The sequence below is a fragment of the Polyodon spathula genome, chromosome 3 (assembly GCF_017654505.1).
Source record: "Polyodon spathula isolate WHYD16114869_AA chromosome 3, ASM1765450v1, whole genome shotgun sequence".
Lineage (NCBI taxonomy): Eukaryota > Metazoa > Chordata > Actinopteri > Acipenseriformes > Polyodontidae > Polyodon > Polyodon spathula.
Window position 1 is genome coordinate 83,307,088 of NC_054536.1, and position 23,538 is coordinate 83,330,625.

At 37.1% G+C, this 23,538-nt stretch overlaps 1 protein-coding gene across 4 annotated transcripts; it reads left to right on the top strand.

The window, feature by feature from the left end:
- Positions 1–6,394: 6,394 nt before the first annotated feature.
- Positions 6,395–23,479, top strand: LOC121313514 (N-acetyltransferase ESCO1-like). 4 transcript variants are annotated; one of them, XM_041246162.1, is made up of 10 exons: positions 6,395–6,797; positions 8,598–10,824; positions 11,570–11,672; positions 13,366–13,423; positions 14,683–14,806; positions 16,118–16,249; positions 16,806–16,895; positions 17,224–17,367; positions 18,559–18,743; positions 19,448–23,479. In XM_041246162.1, exons 2-10 carry the CDS (start codon positions 8,599–8,601, stop codon positions 19,587–19,589), a joined length of 3,204 nt encoding a protein of 1,067 aa, XP_041102096.1. In that variant the 5' UTR covers positions 6,395–6,797; position 8,598; the 3' UTR covers positions 19,590–23,479. The 4 variants fall into 4 exon arrangements, with proteins under 4 accessions (XP_041102096.1, XP_041102094.1, XP_041102093.1 ...); XM_041246160.1 differs by lacking the exon at positions 6,395–6,797 and adding an exon at positions 6,980–7,160; XM_041246159.1 differs by lacking the exon at positions 6,395–6,797 and adding an exon at positions 7,379–7,551.
- The last annotated feature ends 59 nt before the right edge of the window (positions 23,480–23,538 follow it).

Consider the following 23,538-nt stretch of genomic DNA (forward strand, 5'->3'; position numbering starts at 1 on the left):
CTGCATTTTGGGTGATCACACTTCTTTTAAGTTAAAAAAAAAAAATAAAATTATAAAGTACCATATACCACAAACTATATTACTATTATTACCTCTGATTTTATATTCTACAGTTATTTTAATTATTTTAATTAACAGAAGCCATTAGTCCTCAGGGATATCAGTCTATTGCACATACAGGATTTGTTTTCATTGTAATATTTTTTTTTTTTTTTTACAGAAAATATTTTCTAAGGTGTCCTAAAAAACAACACAAAGCCAGTATAATCTGTTTATTGTTAAATGTCACGATACTGCATGCTGGAAATACAATTTTCACTCATCATTCAGCAAATAGGAATAAGTAACATTTACTGTGTATGAAAAAAAATGCTGTTTTTGAATGCTGGTAAAGGAATGTGAAATTGCACTATTTTAAGTGTAATTCCTTTTTAAAAAGCACTTAACGTAAAGTTCTCTCAATTAAATTCTGTTCTGGTTTCCTGTAGCATGAAGTACTCTGTGTTATGGCAGTATAACTGTTTGTCTTCAACTCTGCATTTAAACAAAGTCATATTGTAGAGAGTAGCACAATTAGAGGCTCATATTTTATACTGCTGCTAGTAATATTTATTATAAAATAATAATTTAACTAATATTTAACATGTTTATGCTGCAGTAAGATTAAAATATTTTAATGTAAGTTCTATCCTATATCTAATAAACAAAAAATAACCCTCTATTAATGTTGCAGTTGTTGCATTTATATTTATTATTTGTATGTGTATGTGTGTGTGTGTGTGTGTGTGTCTTTGGACACATTTACCAAGTCCTTTCCAAAAAGAAAACTGAAATTAATAAAAACAATTAAAAAAAACAATAAATTAGCCACACCTTTCAATGCTTAAATTAACTTTCTGAGTTTCTTGTTATTCAACATTAAGGCCTACGTTCTAAAGCCAATGCAAAGATAGAGATGCACTCTCTGAAAGGAATACATTATATAACCCTAGCTAGAATCTAGTACTACAATCACTGCTATTGTTGCTAATTCACACTGCACAATTTTTGTTCCATTGGGTAGGTTAAGATAATTTTATAAAAATACTGTTTACCTGTGCTTTACATGTAAAGGTTTCCTTCTGGGTGGTAACCTTGGAAACAGGATGTGTCAAGTTGAACATCATGAGTCAGGGTGGATCTTGGTAGCTTTTTAAACCCAAAGCTGCAAGCTACTACAGATATAGCCAAAAGTTTTGCATCACACTACAGAATTAACAAACTTTGCTACATAAAGTCGAATGAATCTGCTGAATAATGTTACACTAACATATTGAATTACATAATTGCAAAACTTCTGGCTGTGGCTGTAGATTCGCTGGACTCTTGGTGGTTTATTGAGGTCAACATAGCAAATCCTCATAGATTACAAGATCTCCCCTTCTCTGGCCTTAAGCAACGCATGGTTTCTCTGCATATGGGTCATATCATTGCCAATATATTGGATGTCTGGAGAAAGGCTAATAACAAAAATATATTATATCATATTCTGCATGATATGTTTGATCTGCGCACATTCCAAGACCCTCAGGAAACCTACCAGCTCCCCAGCTTTTCTTTTTTTCTGTACCTCAGGTTTCACTCAGCCCTTAAGGCGTATGGTGTTTAGAGGGACGCTGCTTTGTCTTGAAGATCTTTCCCCAGATTAACCCTAACAATGAGGTTAGTATCCTTATTGTATAATCATTTTGTTTACTCATAACATAGATCTCTTACTGATTAATAGTATATGGACAAGGGAATTGCACTGTTATAATTTTGCTCCATCTTGGGAACATATCTGGGAGAATATTTTTATGTTCTCCAAGAACCTGGCTTACCAACTTATACATTTTAAATTTGTACACGGCACCGATGCAACTCCGTACAGAAGGGTCCAAATGAGAATTATAGGTGACTCCCTTTGTCATACATGCAGCTTTTTCTTTATGTTTCTGTGTTTTTATGATTTTTGTTAATTTGTGTTTCTTCAGGAGTCTTGCACTACGGAACCTAAGGTAATTTAACCTGGAGAGCCAAATTGTCCTTTGCCATTTAATACCTTCTTTCCTGTACTTCCCCTAATGACTGACAGGTGAAAAGTTCCAGGTAGTTTAACTGCAATATAAACTAGGTACTGGGGAGGTAAGCAAGTTCGCAGGTGGGGAAGATGGTGACGCAGCGTGTTTAACAAACAAGTTAGTTAGCTTTTCAGTGAATGATTCATGTGGACTTGGATGTTCAACAGAAAAAAATCAATGGATAAAACACAGGGAAGCCAATTCTTTTTAACAGTTCAACTTAAAAAAAAAAAAAATCAACAGGACAATTATAAAGCTTAATGTAGTCTGCTTGACAAAAGAGCCATCTGCTGGTGAAAACATAAATGTGAAGGTAGCAAACTGAGCACTGTATTAGAATGTCAGTTTTACTTGCTCAGTTTAAGCACAACTGAGTCAGATCCTTCTTCCAAACAAATCTGTGGTAATATTAGTCAATGTACAGCATACATCAGTGAACATATGGTTATTGTTTGACAATGGAAACTTTAAGCTATAGTTCTAGCCTTTCTCTCTCTCTCTCTCTCTCTCTCTCTCTCTCTCTCTCTCTCTCTCTCTCTCTCTCTCTCTCTCTCTCTCTCTCCAAGACAGGAGTGCTCCAGTGTTGCATATATCGATCAATACTAATATTAACAAATTAACAACACCCCCATTCCCAATAGAAACAGCTGAACCCCTCCCTCCTTCTATACTAAACAGAACCTCCCTGTTATTAAAAAAAATAAATAATAATAATTATTTATTTTCCACAGGATTCTTGAAAAACAACAACTTTACTTCACTGTGTTTACTTTTATTTCTACACAGCTGAAGAAGGCCTTGATATAATTTATTTATTTTATTTTATTTTTTAATACTTGTTAACATTGAAAAAAAATGATAGACTGTGATACGATATTCCTTTTAATTGCTTTTAAAAGGAAAAATATCAAAACAGAAAAACAATCATGACATGCTCTCTTGGCATCTATGGTTCTTATTGCACTGTAATTCTTATTGTACTGATTTGGCAGCAGCCAATACTTTGTAAACAGATCCACTGTAGTTGATTTTGTGTTGTTACTTTCATCACACAACAAACCTAAAGGCTGAGTTTGGTACTGCATATTGACCTTGTCATTAAAGGACAAGCTATGCCAAATACTTTATATAACAAGAAAAAAAAATCTAAATTAAAATAAGTCCATCATAAAAATATATATATATTAAAAAATCCAAAATACACAACAATGTGGTAACGTTATTCGTTACACTGCACATGTGTCGTCAGTCCACGTCAAATCAATCACTTCAGGAAGGGTTCTGACCTGACCTCTTCCAATTTTGATATTGTTTGGCAGGGATGTTGGAATATTTGTAAAGAGGTTCCATGCAGATCTAAAAACAAAGATTGAAGTGAAATATCTGTTTTACCTCTCGGGTGGCGTTGGTTTGCTGTACAAGAACTGAAACAATTTTTTGGAAGATATTGCAAACTATGTTGCCTGCGAGTACAATGGCAAATGGGGCTGGCTTTTGTTGAAGGACGTCTGCCAGAAAGTGATGAGGTCAGAGTCAAGTTTTTGCATCCTGCTGGACCAGCACAAAGTTTTTCATTCCCACAGCATCCAGACATCTTGATTGTGGAGCGAGACCAAATCCTCCTGTTGGTGATCCCCACCAGGGCATCAGGAAGAGCCTACAAGTTGCCAGAGTGCCAACAGTGCTCAAGATGGTCATCAACTGAGTCAATATAGACTGCAATAATGTTGCAAGTTTTGCCAAGTATGTGAACTTACCTCATCACATCAGTCTTTCCATTATGTGTATGAATCATAACCATTCACATCACGTGCTGAGCCAACATTATTACATTATTAAAAGCACAAGGTGAGCAAGTTGTTTTTCTTTTCCAGTCATTCCTAAATTTATCATCCATGAAACTAAATGAAAAAATGATCTGGAAGCAATTTGGTGGCCTCTCACATAAAAACTGTTTCACCTAGAGACGTGAAACTTGAGGAAATCTTATACCTCTGGCACCAACATTCCTGCTAAACAGCATCAAAATCCACGAACCTTCAGTTTCGAGGGCGACTGACCGGAGATGCATTGAATCAGATCATTAATAGCAGTAAAGTCATTGTCAACTATCTTCTGTTTTAAATGAATACAATACTGCTGTATATAAACACATGTTATCAGTCAATCTACACTTTACAGAAAATATGATTTTTCCAAAGTTGCTTCTGATTATGTGAGAATATGTTGTTTTTCAAGAATCTTGAAATTTGTGCATATATATATTAATTATTGTGATATATATATATCATATTCTATATATTATACCTTATATAGATATATATATATATATATATATATATATATATACATACATATATATATATATATATATATATATAAGGGACATAAAGGGATTTAACTGCAGAGCTTTTAGGAAAATACAGGATAAAATCTATCCCAGGAGTTGTCTGGAAAAAATGTCAAAAAAACAGGAAAGGCCCAGCAAATATGGGAACAGTTGGCAGGCCTGTTTAAACCTTTTCATTATCAGACATATGTTTGGAAATATTCCGCATCCCGTGGACTTTCTGCACACCCCGCCCAGTGTGCGCTTTCAACTGATAGACTGATGTGATTGGATACAAACCGAGAGGCTATGGCTGCTGTGATTGTGCATGGCATTTTGAAGCAGGAAGGGGAGGAAGGCGAGAGAGTAGATAGCATTTAACAAGGCAAGAAGAATACAAAAACAGTCATTTTTTACATCAGAATATAATAAGTTGGATTGTTATGCTGACATTGTATCATTTGTTTTATTTTATAGAATATAATAAGTTGGATTGTTATGATGACATTGTATTATTTGTTTTATTTTATAATAGTCGTAGTAGATAAATCTGATATGCGTCTTTTAGTTTTTGATATTACACAATATTCTTTCTCAAGACAATATTTTAGGACACACATTACGTAACTACAAATCGTTTTTTACATACTTAAGACGTTTATATGCAGTATCTTATTTTACATTTTTTATATAAAGTTCCTGTAGAAAGTCTACGCCCCCTTTCAAAATGTTCACCCTTTGTTGCCTTATGGTCTGGAATTAAAATACTTTTTTTTTTTCATTTATCTACACACCCTACCCCACAACTTCCAAGTGAAAAAAATATTTAGAAATTTGTAAAAAAAATTATTAAAAATAAAACCTGAAATAGCTTGGTTGCATAAGTGTCCACCCCCCTTGTACCAGCAGTCTAAATTAGCTCAGGTGTAACCAATCGCCTTCAAAATCACACACAAAGTCAAGTGACCTGTGTTAAATTGTAGTGATTCACATGATTTCAGGATAAATTCAGCAGTTCCTGTTGTAGTTTCTACCAAGGCCAACGGCAACTTTGCAAGAGCTACAGGTTTTTATGGCCAAGACTGGTCAAAGTGTGCATGTGATAACAATAACCCAAGCACTCCACAAATCTGGCCTGTATGGTAGGGTGGTAAGAAGGAAGCCATTACTCAAGAAAGCCCACCTTGAGTCCCATTTGAAGTATGCAAAAAAACACTCAGGAGATTCTGTAGCCATGTGGCAAAAGGTTTAGTGGTCTGACGAAACTAAAATGAAACTTTTTGGCCTAAATGCAAAGCATTATGTTTGGTGCAAACCCAACACAGTGCATCACCCAAAGAACACAGCCAAAGCTGCACTGGAGTGGCTAAGGAACAAAAAGGTAAATGTCCTTGAGTGGCCGAGTCAGAGACCCAACCTAAATCGAAAATTTGTGGCATGACTTGAAGATTGCTGTCCATCAATGCCTCCCAAGGAACTTGACAGAGCTTGAACAGTTTTGTAAAAAAGAATGGTCAAATATTGCCAAATCTAGGAGTGCAAAGTTGGTAGAGACCTATCCCAACAGACACAGCTGTAATTGCTGCCAAAGGTGCTTCCACCAAGAGTTAACTCAGGGGTTATTGTATAAAATATTTTTAGATATTTTCTTGAGAAACAATATTGCATAATATCAAAAACTGCAATAATATACATATATTAGATATATCTAATTGACTATTATAAAGGAAAATAAACAATAAGATGTCACCATATCAATCCAACATAATTGACTGCAGAAAGCACGGAGTTTTTCCGAAGAGACCCGAAGGGCGGGCGGGGTGCAAAAATCACTCGGGATGCAGGATATTTCACAACACCGTCTGTAGTCTATTTCACAGCTTTTAGTCGGAGGGTATGTTTCAAAGTGTCTCGTAGCCTTTAATTCCTCATACCTTTAATACAAAACTCCGCCTCTTGAGTTCTGGCCTGTTGGTTCCGGAAGTACTAGAAAACTTTCTGCCTGTTAAAGAAACAGCTGCGACAGAGAACCAAAAAAAAATGACAGTAAATAATTAAAGTATCGAGTGTAATTTAATCAACCTTTGCTAAGCTGCACGATAAAGGAGTTCAAAATTGAAGGGCATTGGAATTGTCAAGATCACACTCGCAGACAAAAAAATGTGCATGGGTTGCAAATCAGTGTTTACGCATCTTATTTAGAAACGTATTATTATTTATAATATTTCTGCGCCCTGCTACTTTAAAATATAATAATTATGAGACGGGTTATTTTAAACTTTAATTCTCTGGACTTCAGAGGAGATTTCGAGGACTCGTGAATCGTGCATTTTATTTCTGAAGACTGTACAAAAAGGGGGAAATACGAGGTTAGTGCAATAATTGGTTTAGAGAATCACGTCTGTACCCTGTAGAATAATAATAGATGGGTTTCAATGAGTTACAGGAAAATAATTACATCTAGAGGCTATGTGACGTCATAAACTACAAGACCGTTAGGCCGAGTACTTTATAAACTGCCACAGAAACCCTAGATGGAATTATTTTCGTATAACTTCCTGTTGAGGTTGAACTTGCAAGTGTATTTAGAATAATAATAACGTCAATTAAATCAATATTAAATAATCTAAAATATAATGTTCTTTTTGATAATTCTGGAACGGTGAATTAAACTGGGTATATATTGAACTGGAAAAAGTAACGTATTTTTAAGGAAAAGGTGTTTCAATGGGGTATGCTTTTTATTACATTTTTTAGTCGCTGTCCAGGTCAAACATTATTTGTCTCGTTCGCTTGGTTGGTGCTGCCGTTGGTGGAGGTTGATTGTAAATCTTCACAATGGCAGATTTGTTAAAAGTGCCTGAAAACCACGAATTGTGGGTGTTGTCGAGTGACTGAACACGAGACATTTTGGGGAGCACACGAGTTAAATACGGATCAAAGTCCAGCGTAATCTTCTAGACGAATATGCTATTTTGACATCACTACAGCAGTATATGGTTTTTATTCGAATCGCTCAGGATGCAAATATAGCTTTCATCCATTTATTATAATATAATAATATTTTGTGTAAGTACGAGTTATTTTTGGAAGAATGCCCGTTGGGCCCGGAAGGATATTACGGTAATATGTTCGTCAAATGTATTTTGCTCATACTGGAGTTCATTTTATAGACTAGCGTCGCTCTACTGTGAGTAGCTGTATATAAATAGACTATAAAATTATTTTATCATTATTTTACTGTTCATGAAACCACACTATTCTCATAACCATGTGCCCGGTGACATGTAAAAAAGTATTTGAACTAAGGAATTTGAATCGGGGTCCTTCTCCGGTGTGTGGATGGGGGGGATTATTTGATGTGTGTGTGTGTGTGTTTTCTTTTCTTCCCGTTTCCCTCAGAATTGAAACAATGTGCCAACTAGTTAACCTGGTATGGGTGTCCTTTTTTTAACACAGACAGTGGCACGTGGTGCATGTGTCTGTTCACACAGCCATGGTTTTCATTAGTACAGGTGTCTGTACAACTACTATTTGCTGGTCGGGGTATTCCTATTGTGACGCAGCCACTTTGTTAAAATTTAAAACACTAGCCATATGCAATTCGCAATGACGCATCTTATAGTAACTCTGCAGATCAAAGCTGCACATGCACTATGTAATCTATATATAGCTGTTTTTGGGGTGTACCTAAAACGACAAACTGGTACACATCTGACATTGTAGGCTATAATAAAATTCTCACATTGAAATAAGTTATATTTGAAAATAAAACATTTAGGTGACATTTAAATTGGGTGTTGCAAATTAGACAAAACGTGTGTAAAATCGATTTAAAAAACACATTGCAAAACAATTATGAATATCAAATGTAGCTAAATACATGTGATTCAGAATTAAAACAGTAGATATTTGTTGTTAATTAAAGCTAATACAGGGATGGAACTAAGACTCCAATTGCATAGCAGTTTCACCCATTCCAAGTTTTATTACAGTTTTGAGTAGCTAAAGTGTATAGGTAAAAAGCTCAGGTGTGTCTTATTAAACTCACAGCAAAACCAGTAATGGATCAAACTGCTATGCAATGAGAATCATATTTCCATCCCTGTGATGTCTTTCTATTGTTATAGTATTGGTACTTTAATATTTATTTTTTATTAAATCTACAGAATGCCAGCTCGGAAAAGAAAAAATGTTTTACTGGAATCTAATTCCAAGAAAAGAAAACTAGAACAATCGCAAAGTGCCTCAGCATCCAGTAGAAGTCGTCAGGCTTCAGTTAAGTCAACCAAACCTCAGAAGAGAACAGTTCCACATAAAAGTACTTTGGCTAACCGACGTGCCAAGAAAAAGCCATCATCTGCACTGAATCAGGTAAAGAAAACCACAAATGCCCTTGTAACCAAGAAACCCATCAGACAGTCCTCTCGGGTTAAACAGGCAGAGGAAAACACTTCTGAAAGCAAACCAAACTACAGTAATGCCCTACCTATTCAAGGGAAAAACTCCAAAACGAGTTCTAAAGCTCCAAAGAAAAAACAGCTTGCAGTCCCAAACTCGCTTCCTAAACGGTTGCCAGGAGAAAGCCAGACCCAACTTATATACGGAGAAAACAGCGAGTGTGCAAAGAACGCCAGGAAGTCTGTATCTGACAAAGCTGGATCATCATTAAAGCCTGTAAAGGATATCTCTTCTAGTGATTCAAAACCAGGAGGAAATGTGGTGACAGAGACTGGGGCAAAGAAGACTGTACCCTCTGGGAAAATATCTAAAAAAGCTGGACAACAAGATAGCTCGGTCAGAATTCAAGAAGACCCGCCCAGACCAAAGAGCAATAAAGCAGCAACTTCAGACATATCTGAGAAAATACCTCTGGACAAAAAGGATGAAGTGGACTTCAGCCAGAATCAACTCTCAGGAAAAGAAGTTAAGAAAAGTTCTGCTTCTTCAGTGGTGAAGCTGGGAGGAGTTAAAAAGACCTCTCCTCCACTGATGGCACTGTTAAAAGTGATCAAGGAATCTACAATTTATAAAACAGAGCTAAGTAAGGGGAACTCTTATACAACAGATGTGCAGAAAAAAGTTCAAAGGAATTATTGTTCTTTAGCGGTACAGAGAGAGGGTGTAACAGACTTCAGTCCTTTAGTACAGCAGAAAGATGATGCAAGGAAATCCAGTGATTTAGAAGGACAAAAAATTAAGTGCACTTCTAAGACAATACAGACACAGGGAGCAGGCAAGACAGACTCCAGTACTTTAGATAGGCTGAATAATGATTGCTACAGTCCTCTAGATGCTCAAAAAAGCAATGAAGACTTAAAGACTTCAGAGGTACAGGGAGATCTAGAGATGTACATCATTCCTTCAGCCGAGCAAAAAGAAAATGAATCTACACCTCTTACTTCACAGAAACAGAAAGTTAATGAAAACTCAAATTCCCCAAAAACTAAGAGGGGCCCCAAGGCAGAAGGTTCCGCAGACTCCACTTCAGAGCAACAGGATGACAAGAAAAACTCCAGTCATCTGGAGGTTAAAAATAAAAAGGATCCTAAGACCTTCTTGTCTAAGAGAGTGCCTGTAGTTAAAAAATCTAAAACAGGGAATATCAAGAAGAACGCTAAAGCCAGCCCAGGCCCTTCTAGCAAGCGTGAAATGAATCCTCAAACCAAGGCAAGGGCTCGGCAAGCAGCAGAGATAGCTGTACTCCCTGAGCCCACCAAACAGCTCAACTTACTTGCACTGTGTGAGGAGATAGCAGAGGAAATCGAATCTGACACAGTGCAGGTGTGGAAGGAAGAAGACGCCAAGCTGGTGGTGGAGAGCAGGCCACAGCAAGCAGAGCCAGAGGTTGCGGAGGAGCCAGGCAGTGATGGGGCATTACCTGAGCTAGTTTGCCCACCAGGACACCTGCCAGAAACCCCAACCCTGCAGCCAAAAAAACAGTTTTTCGTGAGTCAGGTAGTGGTGCCTTTGAAAAGCAAGGAGAAAAAAAAACTGTCAAGAATTGAGCAAATGCGGAAAATTGAAGTTATGCGGCAACAGCTCAGCTGGACAAGAATGAAGAAGATGAAAATGGAGCAGGCAAAACAGAGGACGTGTCCAGATAATGTCCCAATACCCAGAGTGACTATGACACCGGCCATCATTGCCTCTCAGCCCACCACTGTGGGAGTAAAGGTGTTACAGACCCAGGTGAAAAAGCCAGTGCCTGTCTTGATAGTACCGCTGCCCAATGGCAATAGCAGCAACAAGCGGAAACTTGAACCGATATCTTTTAAACCTCGAGCAAAATACTCAGCGGATGATTTCGAACTTGATGAGCCTAAACAAACTGCTACAAAGAGTTCAGAGCAGGCAGCAGTCTCACAGATTGAACCCAGAGAACTCGCAAATGAGGTATGTGGAATAGTTAAGTTTTAGCTTCTCTTTACAATTTTACAAAGACAGCAATCCTTGGTACTGAAAGTGATTTCTACAACAGGTACGTGTTCAAAGAATCCATTAAACTTCTGCGCTCTCCTAGAACAGATGGGTTTCTCTATATAGGCCTGTGACAAAGGATTTCTCAACTCCTATGTACCATGTGGCTGGAGCCTAATTAACCATTGGTCATTCAATTAAGACTCTAGCCACATTCTCACATGTATTCTGTCAGGGAGGAATTTAACACCCTCCTTGACAGCTCGACATTACCCCCCCCACACACTGGCAGGATTTTTACTCTGTCACAAGGTCTAATCTTCTATTCAGGCATAACAGTGCTACCCCTATTAATTTGTCTAGAAGAGGAGGAGCCGTCTGGTAGGGTGCTTTTACAAAGCTAGCAACAGTAACTCTGCTTTATTTAGACGCTGTTAAGCTGAATCTTTTAAGTGTGTATGTGTATGTGTTATTTTTTCATCCAGTTAGTAGCTATGTGCAGGACTTCTGGTTTTAAATATGTAAACATGTAAATTTGAATTTTTGTCCATGGACATTAGGAAAGCCAGATATCTCATTTGTGAACCTTTTTTGAAATTATACTAAGCTGAGCAATTTGAAAAGTCTACTAAAGCACTCCTAAGCCATGAGTCTGACGATTGTGTGCCCCTGCAAATCGTAAAGGGAATACAGATGTGATTCTTATAACTTTTTCTGTCAGGGTTTCATTCTGCATGTGGATTCCAGTGCGGAAAGTTCTGCTGTCCAAGCAGACTCTGCTTCACTGAAACAGCTGAAGCTGCCAAAAGAGCAAGAGACTGGAGGTAAAGACTCACAACAACTTGGTGTCTGATTTAAATACCAGACACCCACCAAATGTAGGTATAACACAGATCAGGGAAGGGTCGGTGGTCGTGTATCTGGCCTGTGTCTGACCTTGGACACAGTCTAAAACCAGGACTTCAGGGAGATTGGCCACCTGTTTGAGGGGTAGAGCAATTCTTGGTGGGGGTATAAAAATAAAAAATAAGTTATTTTTAGGTAGGTATAAGAATAATTTTAAAATCTTGTAGTAAAATGTGTTTAGTAGGATATTTGCATATGGTCTACAAAACATAGCTGAGCAATGAGATGATTGCTTTATTAAAAGACTGCATATCCAGTTAAATCTGCAGTATTTGGCTGCACAATGAACAGTGGTGTAGTCGAGCCAGAAATCCGTTCCAGTTCGTTTTCCGAATCGGAGTCTGATAACCGGCGCGTATTTTAAGTGTTTCAAAGTGAAGTCACAGACAACTGTCCCGCACACTTGTCTGATTTCAGTCAGTCGTCCTTGTCATGCAATGAATACAACATTAGGAACTTATATTACACTCTACAGTACTACTTTAAGAAGGCTAGCTATTTAGTAAAAATGCTGAAAAAGAAGACGGCAAGAAAGTGCATTCTACGACTGGCCCTAAACACAGTTTTAAAACTGTGCCAAGCCAATCTGGCAGCACTGATAAAGGGGAGTATCCTAAAAGTCACATGCATTACCTGTGTTACCTCAGGTTCAACGTACACTGTACAAATAAAACATGAATTTGTATAATTTGTTTTAGGAAAATCAATATTTTAATTGGCAAGCTGGTACTTTCAGATTTTAGGACTACACCACCGACTGTAAACTCTGGACAATTTAAGTTTTTGAACAGTGCATGCCAATTTTATTTAGTTCTAAATGAAATGGCCTGAAATAGAGTACATATATTTCCTGCAGGAATAAAGGTTAACAACATTTTGCTCTCATAACCGTAAAGGTAGTGTCTTAACTAAAAATAGCACATTTATACTGTAGTGGTTTTAAAAAAAAAAAAAAGTTTGGTAGTTTACTATGTTTTTTACTAAATAATTGAGTTGTGATTTTTCAATGTTTTTCGAATTAAGCGGAATAAACCGTATGCATATGTAAATTATTTTAGAGTCCAAAGGTTCGAAAGAAGGGAAAATGAATGTCGACATATCATTTTAAACCCTTCAAAACTGAGACGACTAAAATCAAGAGATTCAGTAAAACACTGATTTAATATCGACTCCACAAAGGGGAGACCACACTTTGCGACACATATATTGAACCATGTGGTGTTGAGTTGCCCGATTTTGCCCTTTGTTCATGTCTTCATTACTTAACCATCGTTTAATGTGTCTCTGAGCCATTACATTCAGTACTAAGCACACGTATTGAATGTTTTGGGTACGCCAATCTGCTTTCAAAATTAAACACACAGGGTCACAAAGCACATGCATTGCGTGCTGACATATTAAAAGAATATGGTCCATATGTCACAGACAGGAATTTAATTCAACCAGTACTGATTTTAAATTGACCTAAAAAGTTGATCCTTAGCAAAACTTGAGTAGTAATATTTTACAGATGATTGGGAGTTGAAGCATCTTGCGTTCCTGTCTGATTTATACTGTTTAAAAAAAAAAAAAAAAAGATGTCTTACCACTGTGTCTCCATTTTCTATCTAGGGTCTGAACACAAGCAGCCGATTCAAACACTTTCCAGTTCTTCAGAAAACATGGAGAAGTATGTTGTCATGTCTGTAATCATGATATGGTTGATAATTTGTAGATGTGAGGCTACCTCAGTAAATGTATTTTTGTTTCCACATCAAAATTGCACATAGAGGGATACTTGTGTCTGTTTAATTTCTTACCTGTTTTACCTTTTTTGCCTGCCAAAATGTTTGTACTGTGCCACAGTAAAAAATGGTAATTGAAATTATTTGACAAACACACATCAAAATGTTAATGTAATCTAAGAAAACATTCCAGTGCAGTGGTAACATATAGATTTGAACAAGAAATCAGAAATCTGTTTATGAATTTGACAGTGTCATCAGTTTCAGAAACAGTGCTTTCATATCAAAGAACGATTAATGTTTTATGAATTTGAATGGTCATACTTAATCTTTTAAGGTATTTTCTAGAGTAGATTGTTGGAAAATCCACAAATGAGCCTCTCTGTATGTGTTTTAAACCTTCCACCATTAACCAATGGCTACAGCATCTCTCTAGATTCCAACATGAACAGATATTTTTATTGGCCATGAATAAACTAAAGAGACTAACTTGTCCCGTTGTTTTATATTAGTTACACAGTGGTGGGAGATTATGCATGTTCTTATCGTTCTCTGTTTAGATTCTTGCTTACCTTGCTTACTATCGGGTATTATGCACTTTCCACTGTATTTAATGTATTTTGCCATTTTGTTTTTACTGTATATCATGTATTATGCATTTCTCTGTATTTTAAGTATTATGGATTTTCGTGTTGTTACTGCATCGTGTAAATCGCTTTGTGATGGTGGTCCACTATGAAAGGCGCTATATAGAATAAAGCTTGATTGAATACTTACTAACTATTCAAAAATGTTCCTTTTCAACTTCTTCTAAAGGCTTGATTTCTGAAGTGAGTGGATTCGAATAATTACTTCAAGGGTGTCATTTTCAATGACCCCAAGGCCTGCCATTTTTGTCCTCTCTGAAACTCTGATTTTGTATAGAGATTTTCAATTTACTCACTCAAAGTTTCCACCATTGTAGCGGGCACAGAAGTAACTTCAGAAATCCAACTTTTAGAAGTGGTTGCTTGAATAGTTTGTAAGGCTGGAAAATAATGATCCAGGCAGAAACAACGATAGAGAATGATAGAGAACACACACATAATATGGTATAAAACAGGTAAGTAAAGTAAATGTAGGTTATGGAAGGCCAGGCTGATTCTACATATCTGTGACAAATATGCAAACTGAAACTTAAAAAATATTCTTCCCTCCACGGCAGGGTACTTTCATCAGACCTGCCACCTCAGGTGAAAGGTTCCACTCCTCTTTCTGATGCCATAATACACAAAGAAATAAAGAAGTTAAAGGAAGCAGAAAAAAACGGCACGCTGCAATTGACCATCGTAAGTACATAATCTTTATGTTGATGTCTAAATTCTAAAATCTGTGTAAAATAGCTTCAGTGGAATTGTACAACAATGGGTTCTGGAATATACTAATTATGCCACGTTTCCATGAACCACATAACCCGGTATGTGCTTGAGTTGCCCCTCCACACCACCGTTTGCATGTTTTGAAGTTACTCGAGTTGGCTCCCAATTCGGGCGGGAGCCCAAATTCTCTTGTCCAACTTCACTTCTCGGGCTGGTCTGAATTCTAAAGTCTGAGTTTGGGCTGGGAGGAAATTCCATCACTAAATGTCAGTCAAACATGTTGTAGGGGGCGGGAATATTGTGGCTGGTATTAAATTTGGCGGATTTGCTACCATGGGTGATTTTGACAGTTTTTGAATTGGCGTTTTTCTAAGCGCGTTCACAAAGAAAAATGGAACACAGTTTTTAATTTATATTTTTAATTTCAAAAACATTCAAATAAATGTTTACTTAATGAAATCTTAACTCGTTATAGCATCTACAATGTCACTGCAGCAACATGGAGAACAACAATAAGGTCTTCTAATCAGTTACAGTATTTGTCATTCTTATATGGCCCTTACGGCCCAAGGAACTTGACAGAGCTTGAACAGTTTTGTAAAGAATGATCAAATATTGCCAAATCTAGGTGTGCAAAGTTGGTAGAGACCTATCCCAATAGACTCACAGCTGTAATTGCTTCCAAAGGTGCTTCTACCGAGGGGGTGGAGACTTATGCAATTATAATCTTTCAGTTTTGTATTTTTAGTATATCATTTTTTTCCTAATAAAAACTTTTTTCCCCTTAACATTGTGGAGTATGGTGTGTAGATAAGAGGAAAAAAATCCTTATTTAAATACATGAAACTCTAAGGCACTGACACAACAAAATGTGAAAAAAGTTCAAGGGGGTGTAGACTTTCTATAGGCATTGTATAGATGATTATGTAGAACTATGCATATGTACTGCGTGAAACAAATGCAAAAGAATATCTAGATGGATTTATCTTTTAAATCACTGACAATTTGACTGAAAGCGTCTGCAGCGAATTCAGGTCTTGACAGCTCTTGACAAGTATTTCTGGGGTAGTATTTCCTGCCCAGCTCGAGTTGACTGTCCATGGAAAGTAGGTATTAGTGGTCAAATGCTTCACACATATGGGGCTAATTTGATTTTGTTTAGCTTGGTATAGTACGGTAATATGCAAATATTGTTCTTTACAGACCTTTTGGAATGTCCTTCAGCTTTGGTTAATAACCCTAGCAGAAACTTTACCTGGCATCTGTTGTTTGTCTGTGCAGGATGCTGGTCAGAAGCGGTTTGGGCCCATTTCCTGTAACATGTGTGGAATGTTGTACTCGGCAGCCAGTCCTGAAGATGAGGCACAGCACTTGCTGTTCCACAATCAGTTCATCAGTGCTGTCAAATATGTGGTGAGGAAACCGTGCTGTGCACTAATGGCTGATGCACTATGTTGGGCTTAAACGCTTGGCAATTCAGACAGCGGCCGTGTACTTTAGCTTGGTTGTTACTCACATTCTGTTTCTTCAGTGTCCTTATGTTGGTGTATTATGAAAAGAAAACACAGAAAAATTACATTTCTGTACTGCTGCTGTGTCTTGTTATCGTTGTAAATTTAAGATCAAACTATTTGGTATGATGACACTTATAACGGAGCTTGGCAGTACAGTACAGTACTACCTTAGAGCTTAGATCTATAATTAAAATTAGGCCATCTTTGCAAGACCAACTTTTTTTAAACTGAGAATTGTGACGGTAAGTGATTGTAATATGAGTTTATTCTTGCTCTGATTGGTTTCTCTGAGAGGTTTGGTACTTTAGCGCATGATATTTTGGGAACATTACTTAAGGTCATATACTTGCACTGGCTCCTTTTAATAATGAGATACAGATTACTAGTATCACTCACCCTTGTTTTGGATGCTTGAGTTCTCAGTTTTGAAATTTTGAATTGTCAATTTCTTTCAGGGCTGGAAAAAGGAGCGAATTCTAGGAGAATATCCTGATGGCAAGATCATAGTGGTTCTTCCCGATGACCCTAAATATGCATTGAAAAAGGTATGTATTTTTAACACCTAATGATCTTTGATTCATTTTGATTTCATTTCATTTTAAGTCGATTAGCTGATCTTCAGGTTCCTGTTTTATACAGGAAGTCCTCTTCAGCACCATTATTTGAGTAATAGTGTACTACTAGTATTAATTAATATTCATGTGTTCTGTACTTTATTATGGATTTGCAAATTAAGTTATTTTTGTCAATGTTTGCGATTCTACATGGACAGCCTCTTAAGCTATTGCGTTTACATAGTAAATGCTTCTGTACTGTGGAGCTCCTGAAAAGTGCTATGTTTCAGTGCTTTCATGTCAGTGCATCTTTTGCTAGGTTGAAGAGATTCGTGAGATGGTGGACAATGACCTAGGGTTCCAGCAGGTCGAAACCAAGTGCCCTTCCAACACCAAGACTTTTCTGTTCGTCTCCAATGACAAGAAGGTTACTGGCTGTCTGATAGCCGAGCATATTCATGAGGTCGGTTTAAAAAAATAAAAATAAATAAATAAATAAATCTGTCAACTTGTCAGTAAAACCGCTTGAACACCAAGCCAATACAGTAAATTGAGATTGAGGAAACTGTGGGCCACTGCCTGACTTTGTCATAGTCTACCAGGGATGGTGTTTGTAGTTTAGCCCTAGGGAGAATTTGAATTGAAAAAAAAAAAATCACCCATCTGAGCTTTAAAAAACATTGCTGTCAAGCTGTATTTGTGCCCATAGAAGTTTTAGCTTGGTAACTCACAGGGTTGAAAAGGTTCAAGCTGAGACACTACTGTGGCTCAGTGTTTTATCAAAGCTAATGTTGAGTGCTTCAGTAATACAGTGCTCCCTCACTATAAGGCTGTCGATTATAACGCGCCTCGGATATAACACTCCTACAGCATGTCCCCCAATTCTCTGTACTAGTGTTTCATGCAATATTTCTACAGTAAATACAGTACCGTGTTGTTCAGCTTGCAGCTTTCTCCAGGAGACGAGACACTTCAGTTTCACTTCAGGCCCACTCTGGGCCGAGCCCTTTACCTCTTCACCTCACCTGACCCGCTCTCTTTCTCACACTTGATTGCTTGTCTGTCGCTTCAAACTGAACTCCCGACCTCCGTTTAGCCGGGCTAGTTATAGTTTAAAAACTGCTAATTAAAATGATCCACGAGTGGGAATGTTATCTTTTTTTTTTTTGTAAAAAACACATGGTGCTTTATGCATGGTTAATTCGTGGAAAGTTACATTTTTACTTCACTGTATGTGCATTATAGAAAGGGAGTTATTTTATTTTGTATTTTAGTCAGATGAATGTTGTGTCCCGCGGCACCCCCCCTCCCCCTCCTCCTCCCCCGTTTATAACGGTCTTCGATTATAATGCTCATATTGTGATCCGTGTTATAGCGAGGGAGCACTGTATTCAAATGTAGGTGCAGTTTCCTGATCAGTTGCTAGATGGCAGTGTTCTACATGATTTACAGGCATTCAGCTCCTCTGTGTGTTGCTACAGAATGCTATTCTTTACAATTCCCACATATGCTTTACCATACTTTCACTGTGCTTTATTACACTGCTATTCTTTTACCATGGTACACTTTCTGTAGGGGTTTACCCAAGAAACTACCTGATTCTGTGTTTTTGACCAGTTTCCTGTACTAACTGTTGCTTTGTGGAACATGGCAGGGCTTCAGGGTGATAGATGAGAGCGGCCTGGAGGGCTCTGACGGGGATAAGGTCATGTTTGAGCGTCAGCGGGCATGGTGCTGCTCCACCACCCCAGAGCCAGCCATCTGTGGCATCAGCCGCATCTGGGTGTTCAGCTTGATGAGACGGAAGGGAATTGCATCCAGATTGCTCGACTGTCTGAGGTAAAGGTGTTTCCTCAACAGGTTGCGATTATCTTTGATATAAAGTACCTTGGTGTGAATGTGTCCTTCAAACTTACAATTGTCTCCATTTTAAAAAGTTTGTTACTGTATGTCATTGTGCACTCTGTTCTCAATAGTATCCCTGTTATGATAGTAAGCCTCTTTGAGTGATGCAGGATCTAAAAGTTACTTGTTAATGATATATGTCCCCAACATATCTTAAACTGTTAAGTAAGCAGGACTAGCACAACAGATTAATTTTAGTTGTGCTATGACAACACCCCTATGGCAGATGGATTATTGTATTATAAAAAAAAAAAAAAACCTTTGAATTATAAATAATGTATTCTATGTTATCATGGAAGTAGAAAGCTATATTGAAAATATCTATTTGTAATCATCCTATTCGTACTTAGGTACTCAGATAATGTAAAACCTCCTTAGATGTGATGTTTACCTGCTTCTAATGAGAGACCAGCAGACGAGAGCATGAAGGACTCTAATTCAGTTAGTGTCCGAACAGCGTTTCTATAGTGTTGTTCTTGTGTTTAATTTCTCAACATAAGAACAGTGTCTTTGTCTAAGCAGTCTGCAAATTCAAAGTGGATATTTCATGCACAGTTTGTAACTTTGAATCAAGTGAACAGATTCTTGGTATTTGCTTACGCAGGTTTTTATGAGACACATTTTTGATTTCTTTACAGGAGCACCTTTATATATGGTTCTTATTTAAGTAAAGAAGAAATTGCATTCTCAGACCCAACGCCTGATGGAAAGCTGTTTGCAACCCGTTACTTTGGAACACCGCAGTTCTTGGTCTATAATTTTATCAGCTGCAATCGCTAATGAGGAAAGGTTGGCGGATAACCTTTTTGAAACTTCTGGATGTATCAATAATATTTTAACTGGCTCAATGAATGCTTTCTGTTTCATGAAATGTGTGCAATGCAGCAAGGGCCATGATTGGGTGGGGAGACTGAGGAAGCATTTACGTGGACTCTCTTGTTGAGCCATTAAGAGTTAGTTCTTTAAGCATTTCTTAAAAAACATGACTAGGGTAAGAGGAAGGTTGAAGTTTTGCTATTCCAGGAACTCAGGTTGTTAAATAATAAAAACAAATAAGTTGGAGAACTTTTTATTTTTCCATTCTCCACAGAGTTCTTTGATATTTTAAAAGGAAAATAGTATTTTGTTAATTTTTTAATGCAAACATAATGATGTATTTTAAATTAAGAGTTACATGCATTCTACTTCTTTCTTTTTCCAAAAGGTGTTAGAAATTGTTATCTTTTATTGGAAATACAAGTGTTACACAGGTAATGGAGATGTACAAGGCCATCAAAACAGAAGTTTGATTCCATATTTAGTTGTGAATACAAAATTAAACTAACAAACACTTCAGTCCTGTTGAAATGTGGGTGTATTTTCCTGAGCAGTTGCTAGATGGCACTGATCTACATGGTTTACAAGTTTTTGTAAATCAGTGATTCACAGGTACCTGCATTCATGTGGCACCGTTTTGCACACCAACACCATGATGCAGTTGAAAATGACAACTGAGACTGTTTAATTTGATATGCATATAATGTAATTTGTAAAAGAAGACATTTAAAATAGCATATCAAGCAGTTTTCTGAAAAGCAGCTGTTTTTGGTTTCAGTTATACTTGTCACTGGTTTAAACTGTTTTGCTGTTTCTTTACCCATTCTGTATTATGAGTCACCGGTTCAACCAGACTGCAGACTGCTACTTTACTCTTAGTCCCAGTGAGATTCAGTACCTGTTGGGTATAATGATTGTATGTAGCAGAGAAAGAAGTGCCATTGATGCAGCTGTTCTTATCCCGTTCTTTCAATCATTGAGTGGTTCTTGCTGCAATTACTTTTGTTTCTGCTTTTATCCATGCTCAGCAGTTTCTCCATGGTCTTCTCTAACACACTCTTTATAGAGCCAGTTTCTTTTTATATTTCTGGCAATACAATTATGCATTAGATGGCATTGACACCTGTGCAGTATAATGACACTTTGGCTGATCTGGCTTGGCATAGCATAAAGTATTGTTAACTATAATAAAGGTGATTTGTAAAAGCGCATCAGTTACATTAAATTTGACTGGAATAAGTACACTTTTAGCAACTTTGGAATGCATGGAAAATGGTTTACAACGCTGACTCTTCAAATCTAGTGAACAGGTAGTGAACATTGCTTGGACTGTACAACAACACAGTAAACACTTCTTTGAAGAAGAGAAAGTCCGATTAGGTGAGGGAATTTAATCATGTAAGATACCTTTTACAACAGTACATCTTGTGACATTCTTTAGACACCAGCATTTTCACTGAACGTGTTGGTCACTCATGATTGCACATTCAGCTTTAATACTGCAGTAGGTCTCCTAAATTGGACAAGGTTATGATGTTCAAAGATCTGTCAAGTAGATGATAGAATCAACAATATTATAGTGTTCTGCCACCTTATTACATCTGTTGGTCTTTTTTCCTTTTTTAAAAATCTGAGCATATTTTGACATTTTTTCTCAAGCTCTTCAATGATCTGAAATGAATGTGTTTTACTAGGTATTGTAATCCATAATATTAAGTATTTTTCCCATAATTTCTCAAATGAACTGCAACATCTCATTCGCATGCAGAGGTTCCTCTGGTGGGTTTTATTTTCAGGCTAAATCTATCATCCATTTCTGAACCGTAACATAACTGGTGACTTGTTTTCTGGCTTTAACATAACCAGCTTGCTGCTTTCCTTTGTGCATACAAGCAATGACTATTAAAAGTAGGCCTTTCAGAGTTTCTGAACGAACAACATGCAGATACCAGAGGAGCTTCAATGAGGTTCGCAGTGCTGACTGATTAATAGTAAAATTCTTGGGATGGGGGGAGGAGTGTGTAATTATAATTATTAATGTGACTTCCCGTCTAAAATCGGTTCTGATGCACCCAACGTAGTTTATTATGTATAGTCTTGAATCTGGCACAAACTGTTGAGACTGTTGCTATGAGTGAAGTGTCTGCATCAGTGAGTAACTAACATTAGTACAGAATGCTCCTCCCAGGTTCAGTTTCACGAACTGCTCTTATACTTGCTTCAATGTATACAGTAGGTCATTCATAACTATACAATTCTCAATGGAAAGGTGTGGCAATACTGAAATAAAAACTAGAAAAATGCTTTGACCAGCATTTCAAAGACATTAAAAAAGACTTTGTCTAAGTCAAAGACTTCTTGTTACATAATATACTGTATGCAGCTGTTGGTATCTGCATGGTCTTGTGTTGTAAAGTGTTTTGTGATTCATCACAGCAATGTAGCTTCATCACTGTGTGTGTAATGATAATGTGAATGTCCTCAATTCCACATATAACCTTCTACAAGGAGGCGGTTATATCTGAGGTATAGAAAGTGACTGATCATTCCAAAGTCAATCCTACCATCAGTACATGTAGGAGAGATGGGGAAAATGCTGCCAAAGAGTATGGCTAACAAGTGTGAAGGAGCCAAGTTGACATAGTAGCAGAAACATAGTTGTGTTGTCCCAGTTGCTACTGAGGGCAGCATGTGATACAGTAAAAACACTGTTTACCCAGTGGGATAGGTTACCATTTATAAATTAGTCTTAAAGAAGTTAGTGTGACACTGGCCACCTCAGGAATGTCAAGCCTAACACTGCTCGTACAGATTCTAAAGATTCTAAAACAAAACAAAATAAATGCCATTAACATAGATAAATACAGCTTAAATGTCAATTTATTACATTCACCAATTGAAGCCAAAAGCATATTTTGAATGTCACATAGGTTCAAAAAACAAATACAAAATGGTAAGTGTGAGTTCGATCACACAGGTGACCAAGGAGGTCTCATGGGGGGGGCGGGGTGACAGCAATTTAGACTTTTTCAGCTGTTCGAAAATACAAAAAGCAATTGCATAAGTTACATGCCTAAATTACTTTTAATTACTTTCTACAGAACAAAAGAAAATAAACAATGCATACATCAGAGGCATTTCATTGACATTCAGCAGTTAATTAATGAAGCTGATTGGAAAATAACATTAGTGTTAGAAATTGCTTATTTAACTAGTGCCTTGCTCAGGCATGGGGTTTTGTCAGACAAGTTCACCACCAGTGTCAGCATTTAATATAATAATAATAAAAAAAAAACTACTGGTTTAGATGATGTACTTTCCTTTTTGGTAAATGGGAATTTGGCAACTTTCTGTCCATCTCAGCTTCAACAGTGAATTTTAGAAGCAGACCATTTTAAAGCTTTAGTAGAAAGGTATATTTTGTAAGTATGTTACAACAAGTCCCACCTGTAGGGGCTCCACCATCTATCCATTTGTCTCCATTTAATACCAGTATCCGGCTTAAACAACTTCTCTAAAATATAGAAAATTCTGTTTAGAGGCCTGACTGTTTTTCCAATTAAAATTACTTCTTTCGGAGAAGAGACATGCCAGGATTTAGCAAAAACATCACAGGAATCTAGGTAGAATCCTTGTGCCTCTGCAACCACGTCACGGCAATTCAATAAAGCAATAACAAAGTATCGGTTCTATCACAAAATAAGAAACCATACTCTCTGACTTAATATATTATTCTACTACTTATTTTATTGTAAACACTTTTTTTTTTTTCTAAACCCATTTTCCAACTCGTTACCTGTGCAGTTCAATCTGTTGGTTCCCTCGGGATCAGAGTTTATGATTGGGATTTTGGGAGTAAAAAACATAATGAAACTAATAAAGGGCCCAATTAGTTCTCATCCCTTCACTTTGT